Source organism: Ascaphus truei, chromosome 7 (assembly GCF_040206685.1).
Source record: "Ascaphus truei isolate aAscTru1 chromosome 7, aAscTru1.hap1, whole genome shotgun sequence".
NCBI lineage: Eukaryota > Metazoa > Chordata > Amphibia > Anura > Ascaphidae > Ascaphus > Ascaphus truei.
Window position 1 is genome coordinate 77,491,869 of NC_134489.1, and position 11,584 is coordinate 77,503,452.

The 11,584-nt window shown below is 41.8% G+C and overlaps 1 protein-coding gene across 2 annotated transcripts in view; it reads right to left on the reverse strand.

Moving 5' to 3' along the window:
• CERS6 (ceramide synthase 6) overlaps positions 1 to 11,584 on the reverse strand; it is a 145,113-nt gene that overhangs the window by 86,482 nt on the left and 47,047 nt on the right. For both annotated transcript variants that reach the window (XM_075609160.1, XM_075609159.1), the window contains exons 2-3: positions 11,552 to 11,584; positions 5,102 to 5,232 (exon numbers count right to left, since the gene is read on the reverse strand). The exon at positions 11,552 to 11,584 is cut by the window's right edge and continues 73 nt beyond it. In XM_075609160.1, coding sequence (XP_075465275.1) covers positions 5,102 to 5,232; positions 11,552 to 11,584 — 164 coding nt within the window. The remainder of the gene's footprint in view (positions 1 to 5,101; positions 5,233 to 11,551) is intronic.

Below are 11,584 nucleotides of genomic sequence, written 5' to 3' on the forward strand. Positions count from 1 at the left end.
TCCACAATCCCCCCACCCAATAGATCAGGTTTTCAGGATATCCCAGATTCAGCACAGGTGACTCAATCAGAGGCTCAGTCAAAGACTGAGCACCAGTGCAGAAGGAGGGACTGATTGAGCCACCTGTGCTGAAGAAGTGATATCCTTTAAATCTCTCTCTATCCTGAAATAATTACATCTCAACCCTAAACCAATTAGCTTAAGTGGAACCATAATTTTGTCTTAGCGCTATCTTGTTAATCGAGATGTGCCAACAAAAAAAAATTGCCACGTGAAAACAGCCTGAAATATGGGTTTTGGAGGAGAGGGAAAGAGTCTTATTTTGTAGAATACCTATTGACTGGTAAAACATTAATTTATACAACTCATGGAGTGATACCTGCCAACACACCTGATATATCTGTGAAAAAAGCTCATCCGTATATGCAAATAAGTTGATTTACATACAGAAATTTACATATTGCCCAGGGATCTCTAATGCGTTTACAGGTACCTCTTTATGAGTTATATAGATGAGCTTTCTCTCTCTTTCTCTCTCATTTTATGACGTATCGGAACCTCTAACATTGGTTTTATGATTTGAAGTTCAATAGTTGCAACCATTGGCTATTAAATACATTGTCTAATTGGAGAAAGCATTATTATTTGTGCTATAGTTCCAGGGGCAAATTAAATTTGAATCTCAGTAGTAAGGGGGAGGATCATTGCAAAACATCTGCTTAGCATTTTAATGAACGTAATTTATCAGGCACTACCAATTAAATGCGACACCTTTTTAATGATCTTTATGTAACTAAACCTGAAACTACCAGGGCTCTGAGTGAAATCAGCCTTCAAACATTTAAACTTCAATAAATAAGACTCATATTAACATACATGTACCTCTCAGATTATTTATTTATAAAATATTTCATCAGGAAGTAATACATTGAGAGTTACCTCTCGTTTTCAAGTATGTCCTGGGCATAGAGTTAAGATGACAAATAATACATGGTTACAAATACAGTTACATAAATGAACAGGGTATACATTATATACAAGACATTGCAATCACAGTTAAAGATAATATATATTATGGGCTTATGAAACAGTTACAGACCAGATTAAAATGTGAGACAGCCTTAGATTTGAAAGAACCTAAACTGGTGGTGGATGTGAGAGTCTCTGGTAGGTTGTTCCAGTTTTGGGGTGCACGGTAAGAGAAGGAGGAGCGGCCGGATACTTTGTTGAGCCTTGGGACCATGAACAGTCTTTTGGAGTCTGATCTCAGATGGTAACATATAAGACACCCTCTGAGCACATTTTATTGCATGCGATTCTACAACTCACGTACAGTATGCTCACCCCACCTGATTTAAATATGTTTCACCGTTTGAAGCCTAGTGAGCTTCTCTGTTTAGACCAGGGGTGGCCAACTCCAATCCTCAAGGGCCACAAACGGGATAGGTTTTCAGGATATCCGACTGACTGAACCATTGATTGAGTCACCTGTGCTGAAGCAGGGATATCCTGAAAACCTAACCTGTTGGTTGCGCTTGAGGACTGGATCTGGGCACCCCTGGTTTAGACCATTATACCCCCTGTTTTACTTGCACTGTACCTAAAAATACCAAGCTAGTGGTTATGCACTGCAGGCTCCTGTAGTAGTATATTTCCCTCATCTCAAGACCTGTAAAACTCTTGTTAGGAAAGAGAAAATGTTGTGAAAATGTATTGAAATTCTTAAGAGAAAGTTTTTAGACTGTTGGTGGAAGAGTTTTGTTGGGGGATTAAGAGGTAGAGATAAAGATGTCAGACAAGGGTTAGCTTTAGGACTACCAACAAAACAAGTTTATAGTGCAATACATATCAGGTTGTCAGTGATAACTAAGGCCATGATAATTGATTAGGTATGTAATTACTAGAGTACTGTTGAAAACCTGGCATGCTGGTAGACCTTGGACTGAGCCTGAGGACCCCTGTGTTACATATAGAAAGACCTCACCGGGGAGGAGATAACAGAGGGCACGGCCGTGCAACAGATCACAGAGGCTGGGCTGCGCAAAAAATCTTTATTCTGTCATGGAGGTTTAAAAAGAGAGAGAGGGGAAAACACCCCCCCACCCCCGCACCTCTAACGTGTTTCAGCCGCAAGGGCCTTTGTCAAAGAGTGAGAAATACTTGCTACCATGGATCCCTAAATAATGAATACACCCGGAAGTGACATCACTCTCCTGGTTCCTGCTAACCACCCATGATGTGTAAGGGGGTAAGCACACCTGATGTGAGTAGATGCACCCGTGGTGATTCACTACTGGGAGCAGGGTACTAATAAGACATGTGAGACAAACATAGACAACTATCAATTACCTAACAAATTAACACATTAGACTATAATCGCATTAGACTTAGAGGGAGGTGAGTAAACAATATCCTGTACTAAGACAACATAATTAACCTCTACCTACTAAGACCGCGAAAAATACAAAAAGGAAATTTATAAAATTCTTGCAATGAAAGAGCAAGAATTGGTTAAAATCAAGTACTAGCAGGGGGATAATGGAATGTACAGAACACTTAAGGTATCAAATCTCATACATATACTATCAAATATTTAAATGTAATTAAAGTTTTAATTATAAAGTTCTATACTAACCATAAATCAAATCAGATCAACAAAATCCATATAGTTAAGCACAAGTGTAACTTGACCATTTAAACAATTTAAACAACATATATGTGTATCTATAGCTCAACTGTCAAATATTTATCAATTCTAAGCAATATTAGAGCTATTTGTTGTTCAATTTTCTATGTTGTTTTTTTGTTTTTATGTTTTTTATATCATTCTTACAGGTTGTTCTAAAGGAAGCAATATAAAGAAAAAGAAGAAGAAAAAGAAATGGGGGAAGGACAAAGAAAACAAAAGAAATATATTGACAAGAGGCAAAAGGAATCAAGAGCATAATAATCAATAAAGTAATATATGACAATAAAGGTTTCCTTCTCTCTTCTCTCAATAACCATTAAAAGAAAGATCACATGAAAATGGGTACAAAGTCAATTTGTGTCCAAACATGTATCTTAACCAATGTTTTGGTAATTAATGTTACTAAGATAGGACCACTAGCAGAATGTAGCTGGCAGATATCTAAACCGCAACATGTTCATATTAGTTACAAAAAACCTTCCGTTAGTTAATTGGTAGATCGCTCATGATTGATTTATACTTCATTTCACATAGAGTAAAAGTTACATTCTTTTACAGAAGGGACCCGTGTGTACAATGGAGATCTTGAGTCCACATATATCATAATGGAATCCAAATATCATAACAAATAACAATGGTAATGTACAGACATAGCAGAGATGGCAAAAGACATTAGGAAAAAAAGTAGCAAAATAGAGACTCAAGATCTCCATTGTACACATGGGTCCCTTTAAATGGTTTAAATGGTCAAGTTACACTTGTGCTTAACTATATGGATTTTGTTGATCTGATTTGATTTATGGTTAGTATAGAACTTTATAATTAAAACTTTAATTACATTTAATTATTTGATAGTATATGTATGAGATTTGATACCTTAAGTGTTCTGTACATTCCATTATCCCCCTGCTAGTACTTGATTTTAACCAATTCTTGCTCTTTCATTGCAAGAATTTTATAAATTTCCTTTTTGTATTTTTCGCGGTCTTAGTAGGTAGAGGTTAATTATGTTGTCTTAGTACAGGATATTGTTTACTCACCTCCCTCTAAGTCTAATGCGATTATAGTCTAATGTGTTAATTTGTTAGGTAATTGATAGTTGTCTATGTTTGTCTCACATGTCTTATTAGTACCCTGCTCCCAGTAGTGAATCACCACGGGTGCATCTACTCACATCAGGTGTGCTTACCCCCTTACACATCATGGGTGGTTAGCAGGAACCAGGAGAGTGATGTCACTTCCGGGTGTATTCATTATTTAGGGATCCATGATAGCAAGTATTTCTCACTCTTCGACAAAGGCCCTTGGCGGCTGAAACGCGTTAGAGGTGCGGGGGGGGGGGGTGTTTTCCCCTCTCTCTCTTTTTAAACCTCCATGACAGAATAAAGATTTTTTGCGCAGCCCAGCCTCTGTGATCTGTTGCACGGCCGTGCCCGCTGTTATCTCCTCCCCGGTGAGGTCTTTCTATCTGCATTTCCTCTCAGCCTGGTGCACGCAAGGACTACAAGCCGGATGAAAAAAGAAGACAAAGTGAGTTTATTCATTCATTTGATTATTCTTGGAGCATCCCCAGGTTCGTGGGTCATATAGTTGCAAAGCTGTTATGGGGTCTGGGTGGGTTTCATAACCTCTCACAGACAACCCTCCACAGCAACGCCAGAACCACGCTCCAACTAGGGGTTTATTTGCTTACATGCTCCTGTATGTATTTGATCTTCCGGATATAGCAACACATGCTTATTAAACAAGTGGAAATTAACTCTGCAGCATTGGTTAATTGGGGTAGCAGCACACCTCAATGCTTTTTCCCTGTGTTACATAGTTGGTCGAAAGGTGCTGGTGAGGAAGAATGAATATAGTTGTAAAGAGGAGATGAGTTAAAGAGTAAGATGTGCCTTCATATTGAATGTCTATATCTCAGACAGCTGAACAACTTTTGTCCTTTAAACCCATGTATACCCAAAGAGCCATTGGGGCTTATTCTTTATCAGTCGAAACGGCTGATATTCCCCATTGAAGTCAATGGGGAGTTTCAGCCAAAAACATTCTGATCGGTCGCTTTGGCTGATATAGAATAAGACCCATTGACTCTTATGGAATTTCGTATTCAGCCACTAATAGAACTGTATAGCAATATATTTCTTGTTCATGTACAGTAATAAAGGTCTAGACAACGAATAATGTTGAAGCATTGAGCATAGCTCAACCTTATTATATAATACTTATGTACTCATATTTTCACCACTAACCAATGACATTTGAAACTGCATCTGCATCATTAGTTAGATTTGTTTTATAAATCACCAAATAATAAAAGGAATAAACATAGCTAACAAAGCTAATAATGCAAGCAATTAGTAATTAACTAGATATACAGCATAACCAAGAAAAGGAAAGAAACTATCTCCTTACATGCTCTCACAGAACCGAGTTAGGGTACTTGGCTTTTCCTGGTTCCTTCTTTGTCGAAACCAACGTTGGATACTGCGCACATCCCAATCCAGCTGCTTAGAAAGTCCTTCCAGTCTCTTCTCATCAGGGTGCTACAAAGTAAGTATTTAGTGTGTGTTAGGAACAGAATTCAAGAATTGTGTTTTCACTTTAGTATATAGTTATGCAATATGGAACTGTTAGTTGTATTCAATTGTATTAATAAAAAATACTGATGACAAAAATACTGTGTGTTAAAGCTACAGACCAAGCAATATCCTACATGTGTTTTTTTTTAAATAAATCAGTTCTATACTTGTAGCATTTAAAAAAAGAAAACAACTCTGAATGAGATTTTTAATATATTATAATGTGCCAAGCATTTTTTTTGTTTCTATAGCAACCATTTACAAGGTCACATCCCCTTCCTCTTCTGAAACAGGCTCTGGCACACCCATTTTTGAGCCCTGCCCTCTCTCTAGCAGTGCCCCAATTGTATCTAGTGACTGCCTGGTCACATGATCTTCCCTGCAGAACTTTGCATCTTTGGTTCTCTTCTGCTGCACTGACAGCCATTTAGTGAACCCCCAAGCCAAATTTTCACCGATCAATCACAGGAGAACGGATTGATTAGCAATTTAGCTAATTACTTATCATTGTGTGGATTGTATTGATGCACATATTAAAGGGGAAAAAAACAAATCTTTAAATCAATGGCAGGTTGTTTCTCCTATTAGTGGATTAATAGGCCCATTATGTTAAAATGTAACCAAAAATATAATTAAAACAATACAAGGTTTATAGATTCAATCATCCTCTGTCACCCTTCCTAATTGGAATAACACCGTAATAAGTTACTTTCATCAAAGATGTATGACCTTTTCAGAATTCATTGTTTTGTTAGGATTTGACATCTTAAAAATCAGTTTAACAATTAGTTAAAAATAGTAATAATAATAACATTCTGAATACTGTAACTGTTCATTTTAATTTAAATCCAAGTTGTTTCCCATGGAGAAATCAATCTAATTAACTGTTTAAAAATCCAAAAGGTGGGACTAGAGATATACAGACAGAGGCAACATGTGTATTGTCTAATTTCCTACACACCAATATGCAGTTAAGGTTGTGGCGGACCAGGGAAAAAAATGGTAAACAAGCCGTGACAGTCTGTAGTTGCTTCATGAGGCATCGCCACACCACCCGCGTCATCATCGAGACGCTCTGTTAACCGACGTACGGTTTGTGTGTAGACCGCACTTTATCAGGGAGAAGTCTAAAATGCTGATTCGGGGAGGATATTATATACATGAATGAAACAGAGGCGCGGCATCCTCGTAGCCAATCATTCCATGGTGTCAGCGTTTTAGGCCAATCAGCTATGATCAGCAGCTGTATGTGCTTAATGGCACCGGCTTTTACCATTTAGGATGGTATAACAGATTTTAACATTAAAAATCAGACCTGCATATATCGTAGCGGCAGTTCATGAATTCTAGCATTGGAGAAGGATATATATATATATATATATATATATATATATATATATATATATATATATTGTTGATTGTAGCATCTGATTGATAGATTATTATTATTATTATTATTTAGGGGATCTTCCGTGCCTTTCCATAGCAGTAAGACGTCATCAATGTATCGACCCAGAGTTCCACATGTGCTGTAAATCTTTCCTGGGCTTCGCAGAAGACCACCTTAATTGCGTGGGGCCAGTCTCGTGAGACCACCGGAGCAGCCCAAGCCCGGCACCAGTGATGACGTCACTTCCGGTGAAACCGGAAGTTCGTCACCGAGTTCCGCACCGGAAAAGACCACACACGGGGCCTCTGCAAGGTAGGCCGCCACCGGAGCCTGCAAGGAGGAAGGAGTGGAGAATAAATCCTCGGTCGGCAGGTAAGTGAAGTCTCCGGCTTCCTTCACAGGCAGCTCCAGAACAGCAGCGGCATGCTCCGCAGGTGCGGAACTTCTCCAGATGGACGACTCCGACCAGGAAGGAGGGCGCAGACCACAGGTAGGATACCTCTTCTTCTCCATAGAGTCGACACTGCTGGGCTCATCCTTCACAGCGACAACAGCATCAGCGACAGCCACAGCAACCGGAACGGCAACGGACAGGGACACCTCCGCCAGGACCCTCCCCTTCTCCCTCCCCTCTCTCCCTTTGTCTCCCCCCTTTACCTCCCCCTCTCGCTCTCCCCCCCCCCTCTCCCTCTCCCCTGCTCTCTCTGCCCCCCTGCTCTCTCCTTGCCCCTCTCTCTCCCACCTGTCCCCCTATTTCTCCCCCCTGCTCTCCTATCTCTCCACCCATGCTCTCTCCCTGCCCTCCCTCTCTCCCCCCTCTGCCCCCCTCTCTCTCCCCCTGCCCCTCTCTCTTTACCCCTGCCCCCCTCTCTCTCCTCCCCCTGCCCCCCTCTCTCTCCCTCCCTTGCCCTCTCTCCCTCCCTTGCCCTCTCTCCCTTCCCCTCTCTCCCTCCCTTCTCCTCTCTCCCCCCCCCCATCTCTCAAATCTTATGTAGAAAATACATTTTATTACGAGAACAGCAAAAAGCCTTTGTCAGTGAAAATGTCACATTTGTATATACCTAGCTGTGAAGAACCAAATAATGGAAAATTTAGGGTATCTGACCCATAGTGTAAGTGTTACGGAACGGAGAGATGTGAAGGGGGGGACCGGAGAGATGTGAACGGGGGGGGGGGGGGGGTTGACTGGAATGGTGATTTCTTTGGGATGTTTCAGTTTCAAGATTACAAATCTTTTGAATCTGTAGCTCCGACTTCTGGTCACCTGACCTACTTTCAGAGGACAGCAAGTCAACAACCAATGCAATACAAGCTCCCAATGCATGTATTGCATTGTTGTTGACTTCCTGTCCTCAGATAGGTAAAGTAGGTCAGGTGATCAGAAGTCGGAGCTACAGATTCAAAAGATTTGTACTCTTGAAACTGAGCACCGAGGACAGCTCACGGGAACACGCAGGCGGGTGCTCACGCAGGCCACACGCGTTGTCGCTACGTGTCTCATTGTGGTGAGCGTGAGCGCGCCCACCCGCTCAGCGCCACCCTGGACGAGCTCTTAGGTTGGTGCTGTGCGCCTCCAGCGGTGATGGGCTTCACGGTGTATGGATGTCAGTCCCCACCACTGCATACTTTATCCCTCCTGCCCAAGGACTGATACTCAGACAGGAGGGGAGTGAACAAGGGCTTTCATTGTATCAGGCATCCACGGCAGCTCTTACACACATGCAGCGGTGCAAGTATCAAGGCTCCAGCCCTATCTGGATGGTGCTACCTCGATAGTATGGGGTGTTGAGTCAGATGGTCCCCCAGGCCTACGCCTGGGAGTGGGCCCGCTCATCCTCGCAATGGGAGAGACTCACAGCCCATCTGCTTACTCCAAACTCCAAAGCAGGACTGACACTAAATTTGAACACTCCTCTGATTAGGGTCCAGAGGGAGCGGGCTCATGGTCTAGAGCTATACCGATAGGCTTACCCAGGCCATGAATCACTACCTCACCTTTGTCCATCACAGAGGAGCCAGCAGGGGGGTCAAAAGCCCACTGATTAACCTGTAATACCCTGAACATATTAGGGACTTACATAACAGGGGGAAAGACAGGCAGAATAGACTTACCCTGTTACACATGTATATAATATCCTCCCTGAATCAGTATTTTAGACTCCTCCTCCCTGATAAAGTGCAGTATACGCACAAAATGTACGTCGGTTAACAGAGCGTCACGCTGATGATGACAGTGGTGTGGCGTCGCCTCGTGAAGCAACTACATACTATCACGGCTTGTTTACTGTTTTTTCCCCTGGATCCTCTAATGGTCCACCGCGACTGTAACTGCATATTGATGTGTAGGAAATGAGACAATACACATGTTGCCTCTGTCTGTATATCTTTAGTCCCACCTTTTGATTACTTATAATGGCCTTACTAATTTGAGATTACTATAGACGGTGCCTGCTATTTGCTTCTGTGTGCGTACACTGGTAATGCAGATTTACTGAGATAACATACCCCTGATTTTACCTATGGGGGGGATCTCTTTTTTGTTTCTCAGGCATACAATCTTGAGAGGGATTCTGTATAGTAATTCACTTTATACTGTCTGGCTTGGAGGCTTTGCTTTGAATCATTGGATTTACACTTGCATATATGCTATCCATAACGCATACATCCCTATGATCTTTGTTTACCACACCATTACAAGGATTTTATTTTATCTTCTATGTATATACTTAATTTCACTGTGTAATAATACTATGATGTAATAAAATGTTATTATTTTTCGGTTTAAAACTGCTGATTCCACTAAATACTAGACTGCCTGACATATATTCTGTCTGAAGGTACTGCTGAAGTCCTGTCTATTGTTTATGTATTGAGTGCATCATTGGGGTTTCTTTGATCCTTCTTCGGATCAATACCTAGATAGTTTTGTCACTATCCCCATCTGCACCTACTTTTATGTTCTATTACCATACATATACTTTTAGGATTTCCATAGGTGAGCATTTCTATTTTTCTCTATATGGAATACTGCAAGTAGACCTGGATCTAGACCCTTGGCTATTCCTACTAAATAGACCGTCCGACACCCTATCTAGACAGGAGAATAAGCTTGTGACTCACATCTCCACGGCGACCAGATGTGAGCTGGCCGCGGTATGGAAGCAGACAGGAGTCCCCCCCCCCTCTCCTTATCTAAAATAAAGAACAGATTTGGTTTCATCTGCCACATGGAGAAGCTCCTGAGCTTGACAAACGACTCCTGCAGTGAATTCCTCAAGGTTTGGGAACACTGGATCCTCTCAGCAGGTATTCAGTGTGTAGATGGTAGGTCAATATTGCTATAACCATTCTAGAGTGTGACGCCACAAAGAGCCTGATATTGATTAAATGCCATACAACAATCTCTAGCCTGGTCCACTGGAACATGTTCCAGGAGGAGACGATATAAGCAGGGTGACCAGGACCGCTGGGCGGCCAGGCCACTATGAGTTGCCCCACTACACAGTGTTTATTGAAAACCTCGATTCACTGAGAGAGGCTCATACATCTAGCGTTCTAGGGTTAAGGAAATACAAGTAATATTTGCACATTATGTTTTGTGACGTGTGGAATACATATGGATCCCCTTCCCCCCATTCTTTCTTATGATTTCTGTACCCCACCCCTCCCCCAAACAATTTCAATAAAAAAATGTAAGTTTAAAAAAAAAAAAAAAGGAATCACACTGCATTATATTTAGTTTGCCTAGCCCTGGAAAGTGCATGGTAAAAATCAGAGGAGCAATCTAGAAGATAAAAGGCGAACAAACAACCGCATGGTGTAGTACAAATTAATCACAAAAAGATAGGCAAAAAGATAAAATACACTCACAAACAAATGTGAAGAATCAAACTTATCACGGAAAAACAGGGGGATCACTGTGCTCCAAACACGCCTGGATCGTCTCGGATTCCTCCAGCTCACAACCGGGGCCTGCATCCTCCTGCACTCCCACAGACCTCAGACTGTACCTCCAATCTTCCGGGTACTGCCGGCTTGATGGTGGTGCCATTGGTGTCACTGCACTGAGCCCAGCAGTTACAGAGCCGCTGCACTATTCTCCACGACAATTAAACTGATTGCTGGGGGAGAGCGCGGGGCCTCAGGGTCCCTCATTATGGTGCCGCAACGTCACATGATCTCGCATTGCAATGACAACGGGACATCATGTGATGTCACGACACCTCTGTTGCTTTGGCAACGCGGCACCACAGGGCACCCCGTTGCCATGACAACATGACGCTGTATGGCGTCCCGTTGTCATGGCACCGCAACACCATTTGATGTCGAGGTGACCGTGATGAGGGACCATGCAGGAAGAGATGGCGAAGGAGAAGGGAAGAGGCCCCCGCACCATATGTCTGCACTGAGCCCCGCAATATTCCCAGCCGGTCCTGAGTCTGTGATCACGTCATTTTCTGCGGTCGCGCTCAGACTCACTGACCAACTCTGCCTGGCTCCCTTGATCCAATCCTATGTATTTCGCACTGGTTGTGAGCTGAAAGAATTATACATTTAAGACAATCCCAGGCATGTTTTTCCATAATACGCCTCATTCTTCACATTTGTTTGTGAGTGTATTTTATCTTGTTTTACCTATATTTTTGTGATTTAATTGTACTAACTACACCATGAGGTTGGTGTGTGCGCTTTTTATCTTCTAGATTGCTCGTCTATACAATTTTCAGGGAGGAAGGAATCCTTGCTAAGAAAAAAAGATGCAGCCCCCCAAAACAGGTTTTTTTCCTTTTTATAAAAAAAAAAAAAAAAGCAAATTGAAAATTGGACATTATACATGAACTTAAATTTGTTAAAATAATGGTAAAATAATGGCAATATCTTTGCCTACAATACCTTTGTGATTGCGGTGAAGACTTTTTCCAGAAT